Here is a 12,521-nt window from a genome sequence, read left to right as displayed (position 1 = left end):
CTAAACAATCCATTAGGTGGATGAATAGGTCCACAAATATCTCCATGTAAACGCTCTAAAAAGCCAGGAGATTCGATGCCAACCTTCAGGATCGATGGTCTGGCAATTAATTTGCCTTGATAACAAGCAGCACATGAAAATTCATCATTTGTAAGAATCTTCTGGTTTTTTAACGGATGTCCAGTTGAATTTTCAAGAATTCGTCTCATCATTATTGATCCAGGATGACCTATTCGATCATGCTATAGCACAAATATGTTTGGATCAGTAAACTTCTGGTTTACGATCATATTTGCTTCAATTGCACTATTTTTTGCATAATATAGGCCAGATGACAGAGTTGGTAATTTTTCCAAAATATATTTCTGGCCTGAGACACTTTTGGTTATACCAAGATATTCAATATTCATTTCATTTAATGTCTCAACATGATATCCATTTCTACGGATATCTTTAAAACTTAACAAGTTTCTTGGGGATTTAGAAGAAAATAATGCATCTTCTATAACAATTTTTGTTCCCTTAGGCAGAATTATAGTAGCTCTTCCGGAGCCTTCTATCATTTTTGAATTACCAGAAATTGTAGTAACATTAGCTTTTCTTCTAAGTAAATTGGAAAAATATTTCTCGTCTTTAAATATAGCATGGGTTGTTCCACTATCAATTACACAAATATCCTCGTGATTTATCATTGATCCAAACAAGATTTGAGGTATTTCCATATTTTCTTCACAAAGAAAGAAAGTAAATATTATAATTAATACATAATTTATTATACAAAATTTTATTTTATTACATGGATCTAGAAAAATACAAACATAATATTTAATACATACAACAACAAAGAGAATTGTTTAAATATTATCGGGCTTATCAACATTCATATTTACTTCTGGAAAATTAAAGAAATCAGCTACATCCAGATGCATGGGCTCAATATTATCCTCAGAGATAAAATTTGTCTCTGGATTATTTTCTGTCCTCTTTAATGATGTCTGATATAGCTGAACCAGACGTTTTGACGACCGGCAAATCCGCGACCAGTGCCCCACACCTCCACATCTATGACATATTGTTTCTGAATTATTCTTCGGTAAAGCTTCTGGCTTTTTACCCTGCCTTTTATATTGCTGGTTATTTCTTGGTGCCAGCCGAGCATCATGATTAAAATTTCTTTTTTGACTACGACCACGACCACGACCATGACTGGGGCCATGGCCTCTTTCTCGTTGGTTAGAATTTGCCTGATTCACTTCAGGGAGTGACAAAGAACCAACGGGCCAACTATCATGATTTTTCATTAATAATTCATTATGGCGTTCAGCAATAAGTAAGTGAGATAATAATTCAGAATATTTTGTAAAGCCTTTTCACGATATTGCTGCTGCAGGAGCATATTCGCGGGGTGGAAATATGGAGTATGTTTTTTCAAGTTTATCTTGTTCCGTGATTTCATCTCCGCATAAAGTTAACTGAGCTATAATTCGAAATAAAGCAGAATTATATTCAGTTATATTTTTAAAGTCCATTTGTCTCAGATTTAACCAGTCATGACTGCTTGTGGAAGCATGACCAACTTCAGGTGGTCATACCTTTCTTTTAAATTTTTCCACAATTTCAAGGGATCTTTTAATGTAAGATATTGTAATTTAAGACCCTCGTCAAGATGGTGGTGGAGGAAAATCATAGCTTTTGCACGGTCTTGACTAGATGCCTGGTTTTCATCTTTAATCGTGTCTGCCAGACCCATTGATTCTAAATGAATTTCGGTATCTAGTGCCATGAGGAGTAGTCTTTTCTAGAAATATCAAGAGCAGTAAATTCAATTTTTGAAATATTTGCCATTTTATGAAAATAAATTTAAATAAAATTCTTACCACTTTTTGTTACCTTGAAACAATAGCCGGAGCCTCGTGCTGATAATGTTTTGTAAAATAAACAAGATTTAGCAACATAAAGCGGAGAGAGTATGAGAGAACAAAGGGAAAGAAGACAGTTGTCCTTTCCTATATTTTTTCTGCATTCTGATTGCCATATGTTCTGCATTCTGATTGCCATAAGATGGCAATTTATATAGGCAAATGTCAAGTGGTTGCCCATTTGCAGTGGGCCCCACGTGATTAAAATACTTACTAATGGATACACTACCTTACTAGTGGACACACCACCATAGGCTTTCTAACAGAAGAGACATTGTTAAATTAAAGTAGCCTCTCTTTTATTTATTTAGTCAATTAACACATTATGGAAGACTACTTCTTCATTGTCATCATATTTCTCATTTTTCTACATTTACTTCTTGCATTCGTTAAAACGCATAAAAAAGCGAAAAAATTACCTCCGGGTCCATGGAAACTCCCGATCATCGGAAACTTACATCAGCTCGGAATCTCCCAACCTTACATCACACTCAAGGGATTATCGGAGAAATATGGACCGTTGATGCACGTAAAACTCGGTGAACGTCCAACCATTGTCATATCTTCATATAAAATACTTAAAGAATTGATGAAAACAAGTGACGCCGCGCTTTCTCATAGGCTGGACCTCCTTGTCTCGAAGACCATGGCATACAATTGTGGAGACATTGATTTTGCTCCCTACGGTGATTATTGGAAACAAATGCGTAAAATTTGCTTGTCAGAGCTCCTTAGCACGAAAAGAATTCACTCGAATTATCCCCTTATGGAGGAGGAGATTTCGCTTTTAATGAAATCTATTAGGGAGTCATCGATTGAAGGTACCTTAATTAATGTGTACAAGTATCTTAACTCCCTCACTTGTGCTATTATTTGTAAGGCTACCGTTGGAACGACTTGTAACAATTTGGATTCATTGATGTCTGCGATAAGAAAAATAACACCGCTCGTGGTACTTTTTAATATGTCGGATTTGTTCCCTTCCATCGAGTTTCTCGATAAATTTTTTCCAGGATCTAATCAAAAGTTACTAAAAATGCATCATGAATTCATTGATTGCCTTCTAGAAGATATTGTCCACGAACACGAAGAAAGCATACGAAAAAATAATGTTGATGGGGAAGATCTTTTGCACCTTCTTCTAAGGCTCAGAGAGAAGGAGAGCCACAATTTTCAAATCCCTATAACAAGAGATAACATCAAAGCTACAGTCTTGGTAAGTATACATAATGCATATTTTCTTCCTATGTGTTACTCCATCCATCTCAACTTATGTGACTTCGTTTGAATTTCTACAATAAAAATAAAGTTTTTCTTAAAATAATTCTCTTTTAAAAAGATCATCGACTGATAGTTATATGACCATTTATGAAATTTATTAGGATATGTTTTTCGGTGGGACGGATACGACATCAATTTTAGTGGAATGGGCCATGGCCGAATTATTAAAGAATCCAATAATGTTGAAAAAAGCCCAATTTGAAGTCAGAGAGACTTTAATGCAAGAAGTCAAAAAAGGGGGCAGCCGAAAGTAGCCTCCCTTTTTACATTTTCAATTGCCAGTTTTTTCCTCATTTTTTTTACGCGTTTTTGGCTGTTATAAATAGAGGACACTCTGCCCTCATTTAGATCATCCAAAAATCCAGAAAGAGAGAGTAAGAATATAAAGAGAGTTATACACCAAGATAAATATTTTAGTCTTGAGTGTCCTCTTTAGTAGTTCTTCCTTTTACAAGAGAGAAGTGTTAATTGTTGTTTTCTCCTTGTATTTGAGAGTTGTGTACTCCATATTAAATAGTGACATCTTTCTACCCCGTAGTTTTTCCCTTCTATCATTTAGAGGGGTTTCCACGTAAAATTCTCGTGTCCAATTTATTTTCAATATTTTCATCATATCAAACTTTAGTTGTGGTGCTTTCTCACCCCAACAGTGGTATCAGAGCCATCGGTTATTCTGTCTATTTTATGCGAAGGTACTATTTGTGAATAATAACTTTTCGTGAATAGTAAAATTCGGTGAATAGTACTATTCACGTGAATAGTAAATTTCGGTGACGGTACAGTTTGTCATGATTGTTCGTAAAAATATTTAGAAACGATCTAGAAGAGTGTAAAGCAAATAACAATGTCCAGTACAAAAAAGTTTAATGTTGAGAAATTCAATGGGACTAATTTCTCATTGTGGAAAATGAAAATAAAAGCAATACTGAGAAAAGATAATTGCTTAGCTGCAATTGAAGGCAGACCCACAGACTTTATTGATGACAGCAAGTGGAACGACATAGACAACAATGCAGTTGCTGATCTACACTTGACACTAGCTAATCAAGTGTTGTCTAGTGTGGTGGAAAAGCGGACGGCGAAGGAAATATGGAATACTCTTACGGGGTTGTATGAGGCCAAGTCTTTACATAATAAAATCTTCTTTAAAAGAAGATTGTATACTCTTCGAATGATAGAGTCCATATCAGTTACTGAACACATCAATACTTTGAATACTCTGTTTTCGCAACTTACAACAATGAGTTGCAAAATAGAGGGGACTGAACGTGCGGAGCTTCTACTTCAAAGTCTGCCTGACTCGTATGATCAACTCATCATCAACCTGACGAACAATACAGACAGTCTAGTTTTCGATGAAATTGCAGCAGTTGTCTTGGAAGAAGAAAATCGGCTCAAAAATAAGGAAGACAAACAAGCAAGTTTGCAGCAAGCTGAAGCCTTGATGATGGTGAGAGGAAGACCAACGGAACGTGGCCCTAGTGGGAGTCACAATCATGGCAGATCTCAATCAAGAAGTAAGAAGAATATCAAGTGCTACAACTGTGGCAAGAAAGGGCACTTCAAGAAAGATTGTCGATTCAAGAAGAAGAGTGAAAACCTTGAGCCATCAAATGCTCAAGGGAATGTTGCATGTACCTCGGATGATAGCGATATTTTATGTAGTGAGGTAATATCAAATAATGAAGGCAGAAAATATTTCGCTGATGTCTGGATCATGGACACAGGAGCAACATGGCACATGACTTCTAGGAGAGAATGGTTCCATCAATATAATCCTATCTTAGGAGGGTCTGTGTTCATGGGAAACGATCATGCTTTGGATGTTATGTTATGCCCCAGGAGGGTACCCTAGATGTAAACGGCACCCGAAGGCCATTTCTAACCTCCGAGCTAACCACCTGGTTCAGTCACACATTCATTCAATCACATTCTCTTAGCGGAAACTCAATTAAAGAAATACTATTCATATATAGGGGCCGAAGGCCAAACATTTACAAACCCAACAAGGCAATAAAATAAGACTCCTCAAAACAACAGTTCGACCTCCCCACACTCCAGTCTATGAAGCCTCTATCAAAGTCTAAGAGGTGACAATGACAAGTCCATGGCTACCAACAATCAAAGTAAAGGAAATGTCAACAAAACTGTACATGAAGGCTCAACATCCTCCGGAAACTAAGAGGATTCACCAACTAGCTGAGGGTGTAGGTAGATCTTCAGGGGAACGCCGGTTGATGATCTCTAGTACCTGTCTCTGCATCATGAAATGATGCAGGTCAAATGGCATCAGTACATGGAATGTACGAGTATGTAAAATGGCTGGATACAACGAACATCACGAAAGAATTAATTAACTCGGAAGCTCAACTCAAGAGGAATAATAACTCAATCAAATGTCCTAAGTCTAAACAAGAATATGATTTAGACGGGACCAATCACATACAATTCAACTCAATCTGACTCAGAGTACTATCAAGACCTATTTGGGAGTTTCTCTTAATCAACAATCATCACTTATGAGCCAGTGAAGGTACAATAAAATGACGTTGTTGCCGCGCCCGTTCATACCTTGCCAGGGTATGAACGAATCAAACACTCATGGATCCAATCCAACCAAGTCCTATAATGTTAGGACAAACTCTCGGGGAAGCATCCGACTTAATGGTTCAATCCTCCCTACGTTTGGCAACACAGGTATTGGGTTTGAGTATGGACTATACTCTTGCCCAATTCGGTGCTCGATACTCCTCCCAAGACTCAATGCTCATAAAACTCCATCCAATCAACTCAATCAACTCATATCGACAAGTCTCGTTACAACCTTGTCATCTCGTCAACTCTATCACAATCACATCTTCCTTAATCGTACTATCCGATCAATCTTAAGCATAGCATTCAAAGAAATTTAAATGCACATATGTAACATCATCTAGATAAAATCAATCATTTCTTTCATCCATTTGAGAAATCTTTTGAGGCTTATCACAATTTCAAGACTTTAAATTGACATTTCATATTGAGCAACATTCTCAAGAAAATAACATCTTTTATCATGATCTACATAGTAAGAAGATAAATAGAACATATTTCACAACTCATTTCTTCATCACTCATACTCAACTAAGGGCTCATTTTGGAACCTCTTAGCTCAATAACATTGACACATATAAAATCAACTAGATAGGGGACCAAGTTCCTACAAACACAAACAATACCAAGAAACTCTATTCTCATGAACATCTAACCTCAAAGCAAGAGTAGGGCACATGGGTGAATTCAACCCATGTTTTAGATAGCCTTACATACCTTAGTGAAGACTTGGAGAAAACCTTGTGGTTGGGTCTTCAATGGAGGACTCAAATCTTGAAGCTCTTGGACTCTTTTTTGTTGGAAATGGAGAAGAAGAAGAAAAGAGAGAGAAGCTAGGGCTTTTTAGAGAGAGGGTGAGGCTGCAAAATGTGTTCCCAAAAGACCAAGGGTAACATATATATAATTTGGGTAAGTTCCCAAATTACCCCTCCTCAAAAGTTCTGAAAATAAGCTAAAAATGCACCTGGCGTGATAGTGGTGCGTCGCGCCATTGCAGCGCCAGACTGAATACGCCTAAAACCTGCACACCTCGTAGTGGCGCGCCGCGCTAGAGACTAAACTATTGAGGCATGTTTCTGGTGCGATAGTGGCGCATCGCGCCCTTACAGCGCCAAGGCCATATTTTCTGGGTTCTGGAAATTTGGCCTGAAAAACCCTGCACAACTTTTAGTAGCGCATCGCGCCAAGGACCAAACTACTGAGGCATGTATATGGAGCGATAGTGGCGCGTCGCGCCCTTACAGCGCCAAGGCCATTTCCCCAGCAGTTGCAACCCAGGCCAGAAATGAAATTCCTGCCGTGCTAGTTTATCTTAGGGTCATCATATCTTTTGACTCCGAACTCCAAAATTTACGTTCTTGGTGGCATTGGAAAGAAGACTCAATGAACTTTGATTTGATGGCTCATGGGCCACCCAGATTATCATCTTTCAAAGATAGGGTCGTTAGAAGTCGACCCCTTATGTGAACTCCTACCCAAACTTAGCCACGATGAATCTTTTAGATTTAATTTAATCCTAGGGGTCCTTCATGACCCTGCCTCACCTCTAACGCTGCTCGAATTCTCAAAGACTCATTTCGACTCATGCATACGCTCCTCAATACTCGAGTTCGACCCTACCCGTATACAATAAGGGTTTGAATTCTAGGGGAAAATTTTGAGGGGTGTTACATGATATTGGTATTGGGTCCATCAAAATAAAGATGTATGATGGCACGGTTTACACCATCCAGGAGGTACGACATGTAAAAGACTTGAAAAAGAATCTATTGTCTTTAGGACAACTAGATGATAATGGATTTTCGTATAAGACTTATGGTGAAGTCATGAGAATATCCAAAAGAGCGCTTGTAGTGATGAAAGCAGAAAAACTTGCTGCAAATCTATATGTGCTTAAAAGTGAAACACACCAAGAAGGAGAAGCATCAACCACGTCAGCAAGTTCATTTGAAGAATCAACGATGATGTGGCATCATAAACTTGGCCATTTGTCGGAACGAGGTTTGAAGATTCTTGCTGAGCAAAAACTTTTTCCAGGGCTCAAAAAGGTTTCACTATCCTTTTGTGAGCATTGTGTTACCAGTAAGCAAAATAGACTGAAGTTTAGCAGTTCCTCTGCTAAAAGCAAGGAAATACTAGATCTAGTTCACTCTGATGTCTGGCAAGCACCGATGGAGTCTCTAGGAGGAGCAAAATATTTCATGTCATTTATCGACAATTACTCCAGGAGAAGTTGGGTGTATCCAATCAAGAGGAAGGTAGATGTTTTTTCAGTTTTCAAAGAATTTAAAGCACGGGTGGAACTTGAATCTGAGAAAAAGATCAAGTATTTGAGGACAGATAATGGAGGAGAATACACTGATGATGAATTTAATAACTTCTGTAAACAAAAAAGTATTAAACGACAGTTCACGGTGGCATATACTCCACAATAAAATGGAGTAGCAGAGCGGATGAACAGAACCTTGTTGGAACGGACAAGAGCTATGTTGGCAACTATAGGGTTGGAAAAACCATTCTGGGCTGAAGCAGTCAAAACCACCTGTTATATGATCAATCGGTCACCATCAACCGCAATTGATCTGAAAACGCCAATAGAGATGTGGACAGGAAAACCAGCTGATTATTCTCGCTTACATATATTCAGAAGTCCTGCTTATGTTATGTACAACACCCAAGAAAAATCAAAGTTGGATCCAAAATCTTGGGAATGCATTTTCTTAGGGTATGCTGATGGAGTCAAGGGGTATCGCTTGTGGGATCCCACAGCCCGCAAGGTGGTAATCAACAGGGATGTTGTATTTATTGAAAACAAGATACAAGCAAAAGAAGGTAGCACTTCAAAAGAAAAATCAGAGACTACTACAGTTGAAGTTGAAGAAATAGAAGAAGTTTTAGTTTCTTCTGAAGCAGCACCAGAGCACGAAGAACAAGAGCAAACTGAGATCAAAACTCCAGAAGTTCGACGGTCAACTAGGAAGAGAAGAGAACCAGCTTGGCACTCAGATTATTCTATGGAGAGTAATATAGCATACTGTCTACTAACAGAAAATGGGGAGCCTTCAACTTTTCACGAGGCTATGAAAGGCCAAGAATCATCTCTGTGGGTGGCAGTAATGCAAGAAGAAATTGAAGCTCTCCATAAAAATAAAACATGGGATCTTGTTCAATTACCACAAGGAAGGAAGGCCATTGGAAACAAATGGGTCTACAAGATCAAACGCAATGGTAATGATCAAGTAGAGAAATATCGTGCAAGATTGGTGGTGAAAGGATTCACTCAGAAAGAAGGTATCGACTTCAATGAGATATTTTCTCCAGTGGTTCGACTCACAACAATTCAAGTGGTCCTGGCGATGTGTGCTACATTTGACTTGTACTTGGAGCAATTAGATGTCAAAACTGCATTTCTTCATGGAGAACTTGAAGAAGAAATTTATATGCTCCAACCAGAAGGTTTTGAAGAACAGGGAAAAGAGAACTTGGTTTGCAGGTTGAACAAATCTCTATACGGTCTCAAACAGGCACCGAGATGTTGGTATAAGAGATTTAATTCCTTCATTATAAGCCTTGGATACAACAGATATAGTTCAGATCCTTGTGTTTATTACAAGAGATTTGGTGATGACGATTTTGTTATTTTGCTGTTGTATGTTGATGACATGTTGGTAGCAGGCCCCAATAAAGATCATCTCACAAATTTAAAGGCACAGTTGGCTAGGGAGTTTGAAATAAAGGATTTAGGACCAGCAAACAAGATTCTAGGGATGCAAATTCACCAAGACAGAAATAATAGGAAGATTTGGCTTTCTCAAAAGAACTACTTGAAGAAAATCTTGAGACGCTTCAATATGCAAGACTATAAGTCAATTTCTACCTCACTTCCTATTAATTTCAAGTTATCCTCAAGTATGAGTCCTAGCAATGAAGCAGAGAGGATGGAGATATCTCGAGTACCGTATGTATCAGCAGTGGGAAGTTTAATATTTGTCAAGGTATGTACAAGACCGGATATTGCATAAGCAGTGAGAGTGGTTAGTCGATACATGGCTAATCCTGGTAGAGAGCATTGGAATACTGTTAAGAGGATCCTGAGATATATCAAGGGTACCTCAGATGTTACAATGTGTTATGGAGGATCAGACTTTATTGTTAAAGGTTATGTTGATTTAGATTATGCAGGTGATCTTGATAAAAGCAAGTCCACCACAGATTATGTGTTTACTCTTGGTGGAGAAGCTGTAAGCTGGGTTTCAAAACTGCAATCTATCGTGGCTACATCTACGATAGAAGCAGAATATGTAGCAGCTACATAAGCTAGTAAAGAGGTAATATGGATGCAGATGTTACTGGAGGAACTCGGGCACAAACAAGAAAAGGTTGCTCTATTTTGTGACAGTCAAAGCGCTTTGCATCTTGCAAAGAATCCTGCATTTCATTCAAGGACAAAGCACATACGAGTTCAGTATTACTTTGTTCATGAGAAGGTGGAAGAAGGCAGTGTGGATATTCAGAAAATTCACACTAATGACAACCTGACAGATATGTTTACAAAGCCGATCAACAGTAACAAGTTCATATGGTGTCGATCTCATATTGGCCTAGCAGAAACGTAACATTGCAGTAATTGGGTAGAAAGGATGGTGTGAAGACTTAATTGATTCTCAATTAAATCTTCAAGTGAGAGAATGCAAGAAGTCAAAAAAAGGGGGCACCCGAAAGTAGCCTCCCTTTTTACATTTTCAATTGCCAGTTTTTTCCTCATTTTCCTTACGCGTTTTTCATTCTTTTTACGCATTTTTGGCTGTTATAAATAGAGGGCACTCTGCCCTCATTTAGATCATCCAAAAATCCAGAAAGAGAGAGTAAGAATACAAAGAGAGTTATACACCAAGATAAATATTTTAGTCTTGAGTGTCCTCTTTAGTAGTTGTTCCTTTTACAAGAGAGAAGTGTTAATTGTTGTTTTCTCCTTGTATTTGAGAGCTGTGTACTCCATATTAAATAGTGAGATCCTTCTATCCCGTGGTTTTACCCTTCTATCATTTAGAGGGGTTTCCACGTAAAATTCTCGTGTCCAATTTATTTTCAATATTTTCATCATATCAAACTTTAGTTGTGGTGCTTCCTCACCCCAACATTTAAAAGGGAAAAAAAGTGTTGATCATAATGATGTACAAAATTTGAAATACTTGAAATTGGTTGTTAAAGAAACTCTAAGACTTCATCCTCCTGGTCCCTTAGCCGCACCAAGAGAATCAACCGAGGAAATCGCGATAAACGGGTACATTATTCCTAATAAAACAATAGTCTTAATGAATTTGTACGCAATGGGAAGAGACCCTGAATATTGGCGCAATCCAAATAAATTCAGGCCTGATCGATTCAACAATTATGTCGATAAGGACGTTGATGATGTGAAAATGATCAAAGGATCATCAAGTGTTCCTATGGAGTTCTTGGGATTTGGATTTGGAAAAAGAGTTTGTCCAGGAATGTTATTTGCTACAGCAAGTAGTGAGCTTACATTGGCTAGATTTCTCTACCATTTTGATTGGAAACTTCCTAATGGTATGAATCCAGAAGATTTAGATATGACTGAAAGTTTTGGTGCTGCTGCTACTAGGAAAAACACCTTGTACTTGGTTGCTACACCCTATGACTAACAAATTTCCTAATGCCATCAATCTATGTGATATCTTTCGAATTTTGAGAGTCAAATTATTTTTATCAGGTATTGTTTTAATTGATAATACGTAATAAGTTGTACGTAGTTTTATCCTACAGTGAGGATCGTGTATGCATGTAATTTCTTTGTTTTATGTAACTTGCGTTTAATTTGTTGTCTATAGTTATTATTTGCTCTTTTTCAATCTATGTCATTTTTGAGAGTCAAAATTTTAAATTATTTTATTTTGGCCAAAAGAACGATTATCCTGATTGTGGGTGCGATCTTTATTCTTGCATATATTAGCAAAAAATTGGTGTTACGAGCACTACAAGAAAATATGGAATTAACTATCAAATATATCGATAATACCTAGCTAATTCAACGCTAAAAAGCTTTCTAGCTAATTAAATTTTCTTATAATCTTTCTTTAATCCATTGCTAAATGGGAATAACATAAAATTTTTGCTATTTAGATACGAAATTTTGTCCTTCATTAATTTCTTTTTTTTTTAATAGTGAAGAGAGGGATTTACCCTAACCTTTGTTCATATGAGAATAAAAAGTCCATCCTTATAAACAATATGACCAACAGTTAACAGTAAACCTCTCTAAATTAATATTGTTGGGACTATTAAATATTATTATTTATACAGATATTATTTAATCGATAAATTAATATTTATTAATTTAAAGAGTATTTTTGAGATTTAATAAAAGTTAATTTTGATTACATTAAAATTATTGTATCTTACTAATTTATGCATTATATTTGTTGAATTAATATAATAAATAAATTCATATACATAAAGTACAATGTATGATTTATTAAAATATTTTTTTACATTAATTCATTATAATATCCATCATTTATTCATTGTAATTAATAAATCAATGTAATGTTCATTATTTCTTAATAATGAAATATTATTCATTGTATTTTTTTTATAAAAACATTCAATGTATGTTGGTGAGAGAATAAGTAATGTTGATGATGAAGTTGAAAAAGTGTCACGACCCAAATCAGGTCGTGAATGACACCTACACTAACCCTTTGGTGG

At 36.8% G+C, this 12,521-nt stretch overlaps 1 protein-coding gene across 1 annotated transcript; it reads left to right on the top strand.

Annotated features, from left to right (window-relative positions):
* The first annotated feature begins 2,236 nt into the window (after nucleotides 1–2,236).
* Nucleotides 2,237–11,525, top strand: LOC129890338 (premnaspirodiene oxygenase-like). Its single transcript, XM_055965902.1, has 3 exons — nucleotides 2,237–3,135; nucleotides 3,302–3,414; nucleotides 10,933–11,525. Exons 1-3 carry the CDS (start codon nucleotides 2,245–2,247, stop codon nucleotides 11,456–11,458), a joined length of 1,530 nt encoding a protein of 509 aa, XP_055821877.1. The 5' UTR covers nucleotides 2,237–2,244; the 3' UTR covers nucleotides 11,459–11,525.
* Nucleotides 11,526–12,521: the final 996 nt, after the last annotated feature.

The sequence above is a fragment of the Solanum dulcamara genome, chromosome 5 (genome assembly GCF_947179165.1).
Source record: "Solanum dulcamara chromosome 5, daSolDulc1.2, whole genome shotgun sequence".
Taxonomy (NCBI): Eukaryota; Viridiplantae; Streptophyta; class Magnoliopsida; order Solanales; family Solanaceae; genus Solanum; species Solanum dulcamara.
Note: the sequence above shows the minus strand (reverse complement) of the source record. Positions and strands in the feature narration are given on the sequence as shown.